Below are 17,421 nucleotides of genomic sequence, written 5' to 3' on the forward strand. Positions count from 1 at the left end.
GGACTATTTCTTGTTCCAGCCAGTGCACAACAACTGGTATATCAAAGGTCGTGGTGTGTGCTATATACTGTCTGTGGGATGGTGCATATAAAAGATCCCTTGCTACTAATGGGAAAAAATTAGCAGATTTCCTCTCTGACTGTGTCAGAATGACCATATGTTTGACATCCACTAGCTGATGATTAATAAATCAATGTGCTTTGCTCTAGTGGTGTCGTTCAACAAAACAAACTTTCATTCAACCTTATAGTCCTAGAGTTTTCACTGGATTGTTCCGAAATTGTACAATATTGTACAACGATTCTCTTGGGCAGTCAAGCTCATTATAGAGAGATATTTTGGAAAATTTTAAAGTAAACAAAATTAAAGACTATCATCTACTGTAGTTTCAATCAGATAGTTTTTTAATTTTGTTACAGCGATTTCCTGAAAGAGATATTTTGCAAATTTGAAAAAAAAATATATATATATCATCTTTAAAACATTGAATATTTGAAAGTATCTTCTAGATTTTTAATCGGATTGTTCTGAAACTTGGTACAGTGATCTTTCCAGGCTGTCTCTGCAATAAAAAAATTAAAAAGAGGGTTTTTTTTACATTTTACTGAACTTCTATTGAAAACTATGTACTGATATCGTGCAATAGTGACATTGTGTTTGTGGTTTCAGGTAAAATGTATGTGATCGTTTGTTTATTGAAGTATTTTATAAAAGTGTTTCGTTTAATGACACCACTGGAGCACAGTGATTAATTAATCATCGGCTATTGGATGTCAAACATTTGGTAATTCTGACACGTAGTCATTTTTTCCTAATGCAGCAAGGGATCTTTTATATAGACACTTTACCACAGACAGGGAAAGCACATACCACAGTCTTTGATCGTGCGACACACGCACCTCAAGCAAGCACTCAACCGACTGAGCTAAATCTCACCCCTGAAGTAGTTTGAAGTCATGAAATATGTTTTATATTGCCCTCTATATACATTGTATATTGGGGGTTGCTTTTTTACATACACAATTTAATTACAATGGCAAGCACATTTGTATTTCCATGTGATACCCTATGTGTCAAGTTTAAACTTTGAAGATTCATGTTTTAATCTTTTAAGAAAAGACAAATGAACCATATAATTACACTTGTCCAGAAATCATGTTTTGATTATAAAATGACACATAATTATATTTTCAAATCGGGGAATTGTACAGGGTAAAGCCATCGAACATAAGCCTTAAATATAAAATAGACAATAATAATAAAAACTATATATATATATATATATATATATATATATATAAAAATAAATAAAAATAAAAATTAATTTCTGGGGGTTATATTTGACAGGAAGCTATCTTTTGTGCCCCATCTCAAATATGTTATAAAGAAGGGCTTAACAGTTATTGGTAATACAGAATGGGGAGCAGACCGAAAGGTTATATGCTCTGTCTGTATAGATCTCTTGTGAGGTCAAAACTAGATTATGGATGCACTGTGTATGGGTCGGCACGCAAGTCTTACTTGCAGCTGCTAGATCCTATACACAACCAGGGACTTAGGCTTTCTCTTGGTGCATTTAGAACATCTGTAGAGAGCTGGTACGGTGATGCACACAAACCTTGATGTGGTGTTTGACATTAAGCGTTTTTTGTTGCTTTCTAACATTCATTTAACTGACACTTTGGAAACTCCTTCATATTTTGTTTTACCACCTAAAATTGTCTTTGATCTGGCGCATCTGAAGAAAGATCGTAAAGATGCTAGTGTATATAAACAGTTTTTCATGGGTACCTTGATTACATTCCTGTGTATACAGACGGATCATGGGATGGGAATTCTGTGGCTTGTGCTACAGTTTTTCCATCAGACACTATCATTTCCACGAGACTGCCTGACTCTGCATCAATCTTTAGTGCTGAAGTTTGGGCAGTCATTAAAGCCTTAGAAGAAATCAAAGATTCGATTGCATCCAAATTTATTATTTTTACCGACTCACTTTCGTGTCTCCAAGCCTTGCGCAATATGAAGCTGGATCATCCCTTAATTGGGATGGTGATACGAAAGTGTGTCTTTTTATCTGTTGCCAATAAACATATTGTATTTTGTTGGGTGCCCAGCCATGTTAGCATCAGGGGTAATGAAAAGGCAGATTCTGCTGCCAAGTCTGCTTTGGATTTGCCTCATGCCAGGGTTGCTGTACCTTATACTGATTATACTTATAAGTTCTTGCTGAGACTGAAATATTTGATGTAGATTATTAGTTTTCAGATAGTAATACAGACGGAGACAAGATCAAGTAAATGTATTTTTTATGTGTTACAAGGGTATAATTTTAGCATGATTGTGTGTGCGATTGGTAAAAGAAACTGAATAAAGCAATCGATAACAGAAAATGGTCAAAGTTCTAGTCGCACGGTATAACGAAAGCAATTCATTTGGGTGCAGATGTAATAATTAGGCCCCATATCCATAGAGTGTTCTCTTGTGGCATGTTCCCTTGTTCCTTGTTCCCTTGTACCCTTGTGATGTGCCACACAGACAATGAACCTTTGTTTTCCTTAGTGGCCGTTCCCATAGGTTGAACCCAGGGAACACGTGGCCTTGTGCACAACACGTGTGACCCACTGACCAGGAACACAGGGAATGCACATGCTCATTCTTTTTCATATGGCACGAGAGTGAACAAGACATTTTTGCTATTATCAGTATGAGTGATGGTGATTTAATTGAGTTTCAACAGTGCACATACCACAGGGAACATGCTATGGAGACAGAGAGTACAAGGCCAGGTCACGAGGTCACAATGCCACAAGGTCATAAGTTCACAAGAGAACATTCTATGGATACGGGGCCTTATAGTCCCATTTAGAACTAAATAATCACTAATTTGAGCCTCATCAATTATTGACTGGATAGTTTAAAACTCAATACAATGATTGTCAAAGGCTGTCTTCACACACTAATAGAGAGATATTTTAAAACTTTAGAAATAGAAATTTAATATTGAAAAATTAAAAGTTTATCCTGTCTTGGAGTTTGATTTGATACTTCTTAAATTCAGTGTAATTATTTGCAGGAGCAGCCTTCACAAACTAGTAGTCTACTATATAATATATATAGAGAGATATTTGGAATTTTTAATATTATATTCTTAATTTAAATTGCAAATTTGAAAGTATCTTCTCCCAGAGTTTTGATCAGATGGTTGTAAAGCTTGGTTTTAGGATCCTCTGGGCAGTCAGCGCAAACAAATAGTGAGATGTTTTTGGAAATTTCAAATTTTAAAATACTTATAAAGTTTAAACATTTTAATTAGAAATTTAACATTGAAAATTTGAAAGTCTCTAAGAATTATCACCTTCTAGTGACAAAATAGAAAATGAAATACCAGAGCTGTCTGCGCTGATATAGGCCTTTGGTCGTTTAGTTGGCTTATTTTATTTTTTGTAGCCATCTTCAACGTGACTGAAAATGAACTGCCCACACAGAAGAATGATTCTGATAGCTATTTCATTCGAGTGGCTGGTGCATGTACCTTTCCAGCGCCAGTATGCAAATGGAAAATCATGGTTTGTATAATTATGCTATTTACATTTTTTTTTTTATTATTACTATTTTTATTTTGTATTTGTATTAATATATATACGTGTGTGTGTGTGTGTGTGTGTGTGTGTGTATATATATATATATATATATAGATATATATATATAGATATATATATATACAAATAAAAAATAAAAATAGTAATAATAAAAAACTAAATGTAATATATATTGAAACTACATGTACATGTATAGTAGTGTTGAATATTTTTTTTTCTTTCTTTTTACACCCTTAATTATCCAGCACTAATAAATTTTAAACATTACTAAATTGCATTTTTCAAATACATGTAATAAATCTGCTCAAATGGTTAAAATTAAAGTATTATTCCTATTTATATTTTAGCCATTTTTTATCCAAATAACCTCATCTTATGGCAACAAAAAGAAAGATGGGGGTCAAATTGAGCAATTAAACTACATGTAAAAGTGGTGTTGGCAGTTGATTGATAAATATTATTAATGAAAGTATATCAAGTGGAAATAAACAGATAATTATTAATTAATAGATATACACTTTACAATGTATTATACTGGCTTATTAATATTTGAAAGGATGTTTAAGATCGACTTTATGCATTGAAAATATTTCCAGACCTACAAATGGTTTTAACTGCAATGCATGAGTGAAACATAGATTTGTTGATGATTACATAAGGGCTATTCTGAAAATGTTTATAAATAAACATTCTTTGAATAAATAAAATTGTTGCCAGGCTTCGTGGGCTCAATTTGGATGCATAAGGGTATATGTGTTACACAAAAACTAAATCCATATTTTCCCACATGGCATTAAATAAATTACATGTATTAATAAATATTCAATCAGGGTTTCTTCCAAAGACATTTTTGGGTATGGCGCTATATGGAATTGAATATTTACAATGTGTGTGCTGTATGCGCCCAACTGTTCCCCACAAAGAAAATGGGTTACGTTTTGGGTTAGAGTTAAGAAAATCATACAGTAGGCCTAATGGTAATTATAGAGGTATTAATTTTGTCAAAAGGTTAACTTTAAAAATATATATATATCTGAAAAAAAATTTGGTTATGGTACCATACTTGTTTTACTCTCTAGCAGAAACCGTAAGACTATATGTCAGAATTACCAAATGTTTGACATCCAATAGCGAATGATGAAAAAATCAATGTGCTTTAGTAGTGTCATTAAACAAAACAAACTTCTTCTGTCAATTGGAATGGAAAAAAACATTTTAATATCAGAATCGTATCTCTGCACAAGGCAGAGTTGAAAGGATGTAAGGCAAAGTCGTGATTGCTTCTATGATCCACTGCCAGGTGCTCGTCCTTAGCAGGACCCCAGCCACTCTTCTAGGAGATACATAGCAGGATGTTTTATCCCCCTTGAAAATAGTAATTTAAAAAATACAGTGAAACCCCACCTAACGACCACCCCGATTCTAAGACCACCCCACTAAACAGACCACTTTTTAGAAGACCGGAATATTTCCTTCATATTTAATAGTAAAAATTACCCGGTATTCAGACCACCCCGCTATTGCGGATTACGACCAGTAAAGTCAGTCCCGATCGTCGTTTTGGGTATATTTCGACCACGCCAGTGCGACCAAATTACGATATCAATATCTCATATTTGTTCATTCCCAAGGCTGTTCAACAATAACTGATCTAAATTTAATGCTTGCTTTGTTTTAGCCGAGACTGGAACAGGTAACAGAAAGTAAAGTAAACACCAATGTTCTGTCTTTTGAAATCAATTAAAACTGTTAAAGAGAGATACACGTTTAAGTCGTTGAAAAACCGCCCATCGCAATCTGTTCACATAACCAACTTTCCGTTTCCGGAAAACATTGTCAACTGATTAATATTAATGAAGCGATGTAACGCGCTGATTGGCTGCAAGCCAGTCATCAGACTCTAGAGCCGACACTCATTCGGATTACGAGAACAGGCGTTCCACGCGTCAATTAAATAGCATTGTAACCAATAAACTGTCTATACAAATTGCAATAGCCATTCCAGCGGAAAGTCACTATAATCACGTTTGATGTTGAAAGAAACGATACACGTCAGAAGTCGGCATGACACGTATTTAATGCTTATGTACCTGTCTAATAAAATGTGTTAATGATAATTAGGACACAATAGAATAAATTTACCGACTAATTCACTAGGAAACAAAAGAAATGTTGTTATCCGTTATTGAGATGTGTAATGACTGAGGTCACAAAGTGAGTTGTGGGGTTTTTTTTTATTTGACTCTGTCGAAGTGAGGTAAACGGTAAACACTACGAATGCTGTATTTCTTCCGTTATATCGGCAGAGGTAATATCAACGTTTGAAATGGGAACCCCCAAAAAGGGTAAATCACGCTGTGAATTGACTTTGAAACAAAAAGTTACTTTAATAAATGACAGTCCAGGAAAAAGTCAAAGCACGCATGGGGTGAAGAATGCAAAGGTGGCAAAAAATCCAAAGATCGAATAACTGTAGCCTTGTGTGTAAATATGGAAGGTCACTTCGACAAGCCACTTGTGATTGGAAAGGCAGCTAAGTTGTTTTCGGAACATAAACATTGCCCATCTTCAAGTGACATGGAAATCGAACAAGAAAGCCTGGATGACAGGATTCCTGTTCACAGAATGGATAAAGGACTTTGATAAACGCATGAGACTATCAAAACGTAAGGTTTTACTTCTTCTTGATAATGCCACTTCACATGCCAGTACAAAATTAACAAACATGAAAGTCGTGTTTCTTCCTGCCAATACAACGTCGAAATTGCAGCCACTAGACCAAGGCATTATCCAGGCTATGAAGATGGGTTATAGAAAATGGCTTCTCAGATCAGTGATAGCTCGACCGGACAGTGAAGAAAATGTCAGCTCAGCTGAGAATTTAGAAGAAGACTGGGAGGATACACTGGTGCACAGAATCAATGGAAAGGAAAGTGAGGAAAATGTGGAACCATCTGTAAATGACAGCGACGATGACGACAAAACATGTAATAAAAATAAAATTTTAAAAATAAAGAATTAAAACCAGCACTGAATTATAACACTTGTTGAATGTTTTGTTTGTTTGGTAAGTTACAATGCTTATATCTTGAGGGTTCAAACACACTTATTGTGGGCACATTCTCAGATTAAAATAATGTAAGCTGGGGTGTCATTAAACATTCATTCATTTATTCTGATTAAAATCAGGGATTGTTCCCATAGTAAAGAGGGAAAGAGGAGTTTGACAAATCGTCGTTAAATCGTTTCTATATTAATTATGTTTTGTTTTCAGAAGTTGGGTATGTATTAACTTCAGGAAGAGGGAAGTGGGAGAGTAATCTCTTTCACACTTCTTTTTCTTATTGTATTCGGGAGTTTGACATATCAGTTATTATCTGCTTTTAGAATTAAGTTAGGAAAGTCGTATTGTTAAATGGTGTATTATTATTATTTTATTTTTTGAGAAATCAAGCAATTTCAATGGTTTCTACATTATTTTATGTTTTAAATGTTAGGCAAATCAGTATCATTGCTAAATGGTTTCTTTATTATTTTTTGCTTATGAGTTGGACAAATCATTGTGAAATGATATTACCGTACAGAAATAACTTATACAAACTTATAAGTGAAGTATACTTGACTTATATGCAACTTATAAGTGGCATATAAGTTACCTGTATTATGGTATAAGTGGTTTATCAGTGGTATAAGTGAACTGGAGTTGGATATTTTTGTTGTTCTTTCTATAAGTGAAATATCAGTGAAATATTAGTTTGGAGATAGTCCTTTTGCAAAGGAAATGATAAATGTGTTCCAAATGAATGGGGGGAAAACTAAGTCCAAAATATTTTGATGATTATTTTTTAAAATTCGTAACTTCACACAGGATGTAAAAATTCATCGGGAACAATGGCTAAACAACCTGCTGTATTCATGCTGTATGTCTTACACACACACACACACACACACACACACACACACACAATACACACAATACACATACACTCACGCACACACACATACACATACACACACACAATACACACGCACGCACACACACACACACACATACATTTACACACCACACACATTTTACACACACACCACACATGCACGCACGCACGCACACACACCACACACACACATATCACACACACACACACATGGCATTAATTTTTTTGTTTTACCAGATTGTCCAAAACCAAATTATAATGAATTGACAGTACTATAACAGATTGTGACTCCTCCCACCCCATCTTTCAGGTATCGTCAATTTTGGTATATTATTTATTATTCACACATAAAATAATAATAATAAAAAACGTGTATCACAAGTAAGTTGGTATATCACTCCCATCCTTATAGTCCTCAAACTTCCAATTGCAATCTGTAGGCACGATTTTTAAAGGGGATGGGGAGGCGAATTCTTCAGGATGGGACCATTAAAAAACCCTTCAGGTAACGTTATCTAAATTTGATAGAAAAATTATGACCTTTGGTATAAAAAATAATATTAATTTTTTTTTTTTTAATGGGGTATTATACTCGTATGCACATTATTTTCTGTTTTTAAAATTTGCAAAGTAATTGATAAATGGTTTCTATATTATGTTTTATTTTGGGAGTTGGATAACACATTGTTAAATGGTTTCTACATTATTTCCTGTTTTCAGGAGATAGTAAATCATAGTTCATATTTCCAGGTGGGCAGGTCATTGTTAAATGTTTTCTACAAAGTTCCCTTTTGAAGAGGTGGACAAGTCATGGTTAAATGGTTTCTTCAAATTTTCTGTTTTCATGAGGTGCATTGTTAAATGGTTTCTACAAATTTCCTGTTTTTAGGAGATGGGCAAATCCCTGTTAAATGGTTTCTGCATTATTTTCTGTTTTAGGAAGTGGGTAACTCTGAGCTGAAGAAACTCTCTGGTTTGGTCATGCATACAGATTTGCAGATTTACGGAACTGATGTGCAGGTCACATGCACTGTACAATTTGAGAAGACAGCTGAGGCCCTCCTCAATAAATATGTCATCATCTCTGTGACAATCTGTCACCCCTCCATTCCTGGCAGGTCCATCACACCAGCTGCTAGTCCAGTCCTGTTCTTCCAAGGTGAAAATGTCTCTAATGTTAAATATCTATCTTGGTGTTACCAGTTTTGAGCACCTTCACGGAGAATGTGATGTTTTTGGCATTATCGTAATAAAAGTTGAAGTTTGTTTTGTTTAACAACACCACTAGAACACATTGATTTATTGAAAAATTGTGTAATTCTGATATATATAATCACAGAGAGTGAACCCGCTAAATTTTCCATTAATAGGAAAGGATCTTTTATATGCATCATCCCATAGACAGAATAGCACATACCACAGCCATTGATATATGAGTTGTGGTACACTGGCTGGAATGAGAAATAGCACAATGGGCCTACCATTGGGTACCGATCCTAGACGGACCACACATCAAGCAAGCGCTTTACCAGTGGGCTACGTCCTGCCCTCATTATCATAATAAAAAGGGTGAACAAACATTTCCCACCAGTAAGTAATGTTATTATCTACAGTATATGTAATTATATCATAGTATGGACAAAAGTAAATAAATAAACGTGCACATGGACTGTACACTCAAAATATCTCACTCCAAATTGTGTTACCTGTTTTCTTCATGTGATCGGGTATGGCAGAATAACTTGGTATGGTGTGCTTTTCTGGACTCTGTTCATTGGCCAAGTCAGAAGGTCACGTCAAGAAGTCGAATGAAACGTCAATTTACAGGTTTAAGAGTAACTTCCAAAATATTTGTGACACAACTCAGGCCCCTGAAAATTGTGAGAATGATCATTTTGTTCGTCGTGCAAATCTAATTTTGTGTAACCTATTTTTTGTCAGCTCACTGAATTTAGGACACAATTTTTATGGTTATAGCTGGTTACATTAAAAGTAAATGGGTTACCTGAATTTAGGACACAATTTACATGGATATAGTTGGTTACATTAAAAGTAAATGGGTTACCTGAATTTAGGACACAATTTACATGGATATAGTTGGTTACATTAAAAGTAAATGGGTTACCTGAATTTGTTTTGGCATAACCGATGAATGGGTTACACACATTTTAAATGATCAGAGACCTGCAATTCATACAATATGAAAATTGAACAACAGTCACAAGAGAAAGAAACATAATTGTTTGCCCATGGACACCAGAAGGAACCGTGTGTACGAACAACTCTTACTGGTCTGTGGGATGTTGCATATAAAAGATCCCATGGGCAGGATTTAGCTCAGTCAGTTGAGTGCTCGCCTGAGGTATTTGCGGCGCAGGATCGAACCACCTGAGTGCATGGATCCATTCAAGTGATTGGTTTTTTCTTATTTCAACCAGTGCAACACAACTGGCCAAGGACGTGGTATGTGCTTTCCTTTCTGTGGGAAAGTGCATATAAAAGATCCCTTTCTGCTAATGAAAATATTTAGCGGGTTTCCTCTGATGATTAAGTGTTAGAATTACTAAATGTTTGACATCCAATTAATAGCCGAGGATTAAATAATCATTGTGGTCTAGTGGTGTCATTAAACAAAACAAACTTTTAACTTTATAAAAGATCCCTTGCCAGGGTTGAAAATGAACATGAAAACCATGGTCGCCAGCAGGGTCAGTTGAAGAAATGTCTTATGTACTGGCCCTACTCAAATTCAACTAGCCCTCCAATTTAATTGCACAGCAATAATCAAAACTAGAATTTTCTTTGTTGAATAGTAACCATGTATAATAATAACTATATGTATATAGTCCGTTTGCTTCAAAAGGAAAACGATGAATTGGCAGGTAACTTCACAATGAACAAAGTTGAAATTCATATCAAAAACATATTATTAACTTTTAAACCCATACCAACCCAAATAACATTTTTTGAAAAAGAAATCCATTATAAATAAAAAAAATTCTTTACAAATTACCATTAAATGCTGTCCTCTTTATGGCGATGCAAGCGAGATGAAGGATTTCCTCTGGAGTGGCTGTTCTCTTAGACACGGCGCTAGAAAAAGATTGATGGAATCATCCACTATTTTGCCAAATACCCATTCGACTGCATTGTGCAAAAATACGGCCCTGGTCTCGTATTACGGTTTTGTCATTCAGATGTTCGATCAATTGCCTTAAAACCTGTATGAGAAAGATTTAACCTACCGTATATTGCCATGTATAAGCCGAGTTTTGAAGCCTAGAAATACCTTCTTAAAAAGGGGGGTCGGGAGTCTAGAATTCGATACGTAAAATCGTGAACAGCCGATGAACGAAAACTGGTTTAATGTGGTTATAACTTTCAACTTTTGATACGACCGACCGTTTATGTTTCAAAGCTTACCCGTAAATGGCAGTAATGTGTGGAAAAAATGTATAAATAAAACATCACATAGTGGTAGTTTTCTTTTTCTGTATTGTGTGTTAAATTTTTTGGTAAAAACATGTGGTGTTTTTTTCGCGTCTCATCCGCCATTTATTCGTTCGACATAAATTCTTCCACTGTACTGGACAACATCGATCAATATTTGGCGTAAGTATGTGTTTGTGTTTATTGCTATTTTCGTACTTGAAATGTTTTTGTTGTTTGTATTTACCGGTAGTTATTTAGTTTAGTTTTAGTTACTAGTATTTTCCTCGGAGTGGAATGATATCGGTATAATCCTAACATTGTTACTGTCGGCTTAGCTAAACCACGTTTCCAAACCATCATTTCCCAAGCCATTGATTACTTTTTACTGTATACAGTTTTATAAATATTTACAAATAAATAAATACACTGAACTTTAAAAAAAAGTTATTTCAGATGGTATGGGTTTACAATTTAATAAATAAATATGTTTTTATATGAATGTTTTTATATTTACATGCCAATTAATTGACTTTTGGAATAATCCATGTAGTAAATGGAAAATGTCTTTGTTAGTGTGAGTTAAAACTACAAGATAAATTTTGGTTTTGTCCCAGAATAAAATATTAGTAAGCTAATTAAATAGGATTAATTTGTACCGTAACATTTAATAATGTCAAAAAGAAGGTATACTAGATAATTATGATGTATCCAGTTCATTACAATAAGCTGGCGACTTAAAAACCCCAATTCAAGTGTCTGCAATACATTTTGAGCTATATTTGTTTACAGCCCAAAATCGTAGAAGCTGCATGAGACTGAGTCTGGTCAGTCTGGCACTGTCAAAATATAGAACTTGTTCTATAATATCGTCTCCTGCCAGATCTGTAGTTCACACCAGCAGAGATGCGGTGTGTTTTGTCACATTGGTCATTCGATTCAGTTTCAGTGCATTTCGTTTTTAACTGGTACCATACTCGCCAGACTTAAAAATCAATGGTCGTCCTACGGACTATCTTTGTAAAATTCTTAGTCGTCCTTAGCCAATAAAGGTCACCATGGGCGGCGACCGGGCGACTGCTAATTTTCCAATCTGATTAAAATTAGCTCTACTGGTCTACCTGTAGATCTAACAGCATTGCGTGGACTCCCATGTCCAGGTGACATTTCATCTCTAAATAACAATTTAAATATTGACCAATTACACTTTGCCTCTTATAGCATTATTCAGGAGCATACAAATTCTAAAAATATTGGGCGAGACTATTTCTGCAATAGGCGAACTCTCATCCCTTTAAGCTGTGCACCCAAACGGCATTAACGAGGCCACACACGTGGACATATCGATCGGACTTTAAACTTTTAGATCTGCGTTTTGTTTTGTCTTTTTTTGTTAAATATTATTAAATAGTCCGATCTTCTCTTCTTTCTCTTATTTAATTTTGGACTGTCCTTCTAAAATGCTCCAAACTATATAAATATTCGGCCGAGCAGTCAATTCTTTTTATTTTTGGCTTGTAACCTTTTTCTTTTTTACTAATTCTACCCCCATCCCGAGTCAGGCCACTGATCTTATCAGAGGTCGGACTCGGGATGGGCGTGTTCAAAACCCTAGTGGTATATGGGCACGTTAAACTAATTATCATCATTGTTTTACCAACGCCTAAAATTGGTCAATTTGTTTTGGTCAGACTTCTCTCTTATTTTTATAAAATGTTGTTTATCAAATCTTTTAAACAGTTTTTTTTATACTAGCCAAACAGAAGAGGAAAACAATTTGTTTAGTCAAATGCAATGAACTTAAAATATATAATGGTACGATTTTTGTGATATGGCATCTTTTCAGGCTTTCCTACATTTAACTGTAGTGGGAACATAATTAATGCTAAATAACCAACAGTGGGTTAGTCATTAGTGACAAACAAGAGGGTGTAGTGGTCTTACACCTGCCCATTCAGTTGTTAAAACTCACTCTGGGTGGGAGCCTGTACCGGGCTGTGAACCCTGTACCTACCAGCTTTTGTCCGATGGCTTAACCACGACACCACCGAGGCCAGTCTGTAATCACTATGTTAATTACTGGCAGTTTTATATATTTTCAGGACCGAATACTTCGCATCATCCAATTACTCCAGTTTCCCCGACTGTTCCAGTTTTCCCAGTTTTCCCGACTGTTCCAGGTACTCCAACAGCTCCAGGTACTCCGACTGTTCCAGGTACTCCGACTGTTCCAGGTACTCTAACGTCTTCAGTAACTCCAACCTCTTCAGTAACTCCAACCTCTTCAGTAACTCCGACTAATCAAGATTACCCAGATACTACAAATACTACAGATGATCCCAGTGACCAAGAGCGTTTGGCTGGTGGCTTAGGTGGATCAATTATAGCAGTGATTGTCGGCGCTATGTTAATTGTCCTTGCTGTACCGGCAGGTTGCTCCATCTATTATAAGAGGTAACCCAGTTGTTTATCAACATTAAATGTTAAAAAAACCATTGAAATATTGATTCTGCAAAATCTAATAGAAAATGTGGTTCTTTCTACGTCCGATAATGGTTACATACCCTATATATAGCTAGTAAAACTTGTGGAACCATATTTCAACTGTTTCTCAACCGAAATAGTGCAACAAATGGACACACAAACCAAAAATGTATAACCTACTGTACTCACTAAATCCTGATTGAAGTACTTGTATCATTATTAACAAAATAAATCTTCCAACGACATGCAACCTTAAAAAATTCCCCCGCCATTTTAAATTTGCTAAATAGAGGGAAGCAACTCGCCCTGCACATTAAGAAAATGTTTGTCTTAATGTGCAACCTGCACTAGTTAGTCATCTGAGTTTGTGGTGTGCTTGTGCATGTTATCTTTATACTATTATACAGGTCATATATATTACAAAACACAATTGTAGCAAATTCTATTTATCAGGTAACACTTCTAAAATAATGTTTTAATTTGATGGTAATTTAAATCACAGTTCAAAAGTCACCTTCGTCTGTAATATGACATCACGATTGGCACAGAGGTAGTTTGATGTGACGCAATTTAACTAAATCTTATAAATACTTTAGTAACTGGTGAATCAGGAGACAATATTTCCAACATTTTAATAACCGCATGACCCTTCACATGATCCTTACCCAAGTATCATATTGTTCAGTTACGAGAATTACATTTAAGTAACATTCAATTTCTGTAAATTTAAGTAACATTAAGTAAAATAAAATATAAAATAAAATAAAATATTTTATTGCATTTCATTAAAAGTTTATAAAGTTTGTTTTTGTTTCATGACCCCACTAAAACATACTGATTTATTCATCTTTGGCTATTGGATGTCAAACATTTGGTCATTTTCACTTCTTACATACACACCCTGCCGTTGGTGAGAACATCATTTGTTATTTTTGATAACACATACATGTACACTTACTTATTAGCGCATATGTACGTGCATTAACATTTTAAAGACATATGACTGGCTGCTTTTAGGTGATGATCATGTCACCAATGCCATACCATCCAATGAAACAAAGGAATGGTCGAATCGAACACTGTATGATGTACAAGATAACCTAAATTGACTTGTCTGTGATGCATAAGTTAACTATAAATGCAAGGGCCATAAATAGATTTTCGTTGGAAAATGGTGTGGTCATATTTGGCTGCCCCATTATAATTTTTCGGGGACCAAATTTTGAGGGTCGATTTCAAGTCGTTGGGACTGTTAGGACAAATTTAGTCCCCATATACCTCGTGAAAGTTCTGGCTAACTCCACCAGAGGGCCAAATCAATGATGAGTGCCGGCAGCCATATTGGAATTTGAAAATGGCCATATCTCACTTAATATATAAGTTACAATTCCCATTACAAAGAGGATGCTTAATCTTCTGGCGGGGTTATTTTTGTAATATGAAGACATCTTGACATTGAAATCCAAGATGATCATTGTTCACATTGAATTAGAAAAATGTCAGAGCTCTTGAAATATTTGGCTTAGATCATAAGTGAATAGTGTTTTTATACAGAAAAGTGGATGCACTCTGTTGGTGATGTTATTTTTTTAAATTTGAGATAATCTAGATATTCAAGTCCAACTCTACTAAATTAGTGAAAAACCGACCATGTGGTGGGAATTGATCCCTGACCTCATTTTATAACACACGTGTGTTGCGTGAGCTCACATGGTTAAAGCGAAAACTAACTTTACAAAGAGTCTACTTATCCATTTTAGTAACATGCTGGATCGTAATGTTCTAAAGATGTTTTTCTCGATCCTTCAACATTTTTGGCAATTTACTTCACGGACACTGACAGTCGGCGACATAAAATACCATGATTTACGAATAAGTGCCTAATTTCTTAACAGTGGTGTAGGGAGGTGCCGGGGGTGGGGGGTAGCTGGTTCTGGATCAAGGAAAGTGGGAGGGGCACATGCCCCCCCCCCCCCCCCCCCCCAAATGCTTCCTACAGAAGTGAATAATTATGACTACTATTATGAGATATGCTCAACCAACTACATGTATTAAAAGCAATAAATTAAGAACAATAATCAAAACAAAACAAAAAACTAAATATTTAGACTGAACTAAAAATGTAATTACTTGCGGCTGGTAAACTATTACTAATATCTGTAAACAGACTGGGCATTCGATGTCACGATGATCTAAATTTAGACAAAGTGACTGGCACACTACATCAGCCACACTGTTTTTACACTTATGTTACGTTAAATGTATTGATACGGTTAGGAACCAGTTAAACTGCTCGGCTATATTTATTCTAAAACATCGTAGTCATTACATTTTTAGGGTTTTAAAAATAATGTTTTAATGTAAAAGCGATTGACAGCGAAAAAAACCCCACCCAAAAACCAAACTATACATATAGAGAGAACTGAAAACTCAAGGCTATTTGTATACAGACACTGTTGTGATGATCTAAATTTAGACAAAAAGACTGGAACTCTACATGTACATCGGCCACACTAGTTTTTATATTCAGATTACGTTAAACGTATTGATAAGGTTGGGAACCAATTAAACTGCTCGGCTATTTTCGTTTTGAACTTCGTAGTTATTAAGTTCTTGTGTATTTAAAAAAAAAAAAAAAAAAAAAAAGTAAATAGATTGACATCGGAAATATTTTGCGTCAACTATAATGCACACAAATTTTATTTAGGAGTATTTTAGGTAAATATTGTGTCAAATACGCAGGATTCCTGCGTCATGTGAAACCCTGTTTGTTCAGATGGACACTTTTTGATGATTTAGCCCAAATATTTCAAAGAGTTCCACTGTTTTATAATTATATCAATGTGGTAAACAACGGCCATCTTGGATTTGAATGTCAAGATGCCTTCAAATTACAAAAATAACATTATCAGAAGAATAGGCACACTCAGTGTAATGGGAATAGACCCCTTATTCGTAATTATAACTTACATATTAAGAGGGTTATGGCAATTTTCGATTGTCAGTATGACTGCTGGCAGCTATCGTGGATTTGGTCCCCTGGTGGAGTTAACCAGAATTTTCGCGAGGTACATTGTTTTCTAAAGGTCCGATTTTAATGACTTGAAATCCACCTTCAAACTTTAGTCCCCGTAGTCATATTTGCCCCCACTAAAAGGTATTTAAATTTATTTTAAAACTTTTTTTCAAGATATGTAGGAAATAGAATACAACATTTGTGTATGATAGATACCATTTATCTTACAACTTGTTGTTTAAAAACATTTCCAACTATCTTTCACTAGTTAGATATGTTTTAAAACAACTCGTAAGATAAAATTTCCATTTTAGTAGCAAGGAATCTTTTATAAAGTTTTATTTTTTTAACGACAGCACTAGAGCACATTGATTTATTCATTATTGGCTATTGGATGTCAAACATTTGGTAATTTTGACGTATAAACTTAGAGGAAATTCACTACATTTTTATATGCCCATCTATTATGGTATGGTGTTGTCCATCCGTACGTCCATCTGCTATCTGGTTTTATATGCCCATCTATTATGGTATGGTGTTGTCCATCCGTACGTCCATCTGCTATCTGGTTTTATATGCCCATCTATTATGGTATGGTGTTGTCCATCCGTACGTCCATCTGCTATCTGGTTTTATATGCCCATCTATTATGGTATGGTGTTGTCCATCCGTACGTCCATCTGCTATCTGGTTTTATATGCCCATCTATTATGGTATGGTGTTGTCCATCCGTACGTCCATCTGTTATCTGGTTTTCTGTCCAGACCATATCTTGCATACAGATGTATACAGGACCATCAAACCTCGCATGTAGGAAAAACTGGGGATGGTGGTGTGTTGTGTACTATTACTAGGTCACTGTGACCTACTTTTCACGGTCTACTGCACATAACAGTAAATCCTTGTCCCGACCATATCTTGCATACAGATGCATACAGGACCATTAAACCTCATA

General features: G+C 35.1%; 1 protein-coding gene across 1 annotated transcript in view; it reads left to right on the forward strand.

The window, feature by feature from the left end:
• LOC121386401 overlaps positions 1 to 17,421 on the forward strand; it is a 130,111-nt gene that overhangs the window by 110,099 nt on the left and 2,591 nt on the right. Inside the window, exons 14-16 of the mRNA XM_041517284.1 lie at positions 3,451 to 3,569; positions 8,477 to 8,696; positions 13,069 to 13,420. Coding sequence (XP_041373218.1) covers positions 3,451 to 3,569; positions 8,477 to 8,696; positions 13,069 to 13,420 — 691 coding nt within the window. The remainder of the gene's footprint in view (positions 1 to 3,450; positions 3,570 to 8,476; positions 8,697 to 13,068; positions 13,421 to 17,421) is intronic.

Source organism: Gigantopelta aegis, chromosome 12 (assembly GCF_016097555.1).
Source record: "Gigantopelta aegis isolate Gae_Host chromosome 12, Gae_host_genome, whole genome shotgun sequence".
Classification (NCBI taxonomy): Eukaryota; Metazoa; Mollusca; class Gastropoda; order Neomphalida; family Peltospiridae; genus Gigantopelta; species Gigantopelta aegis.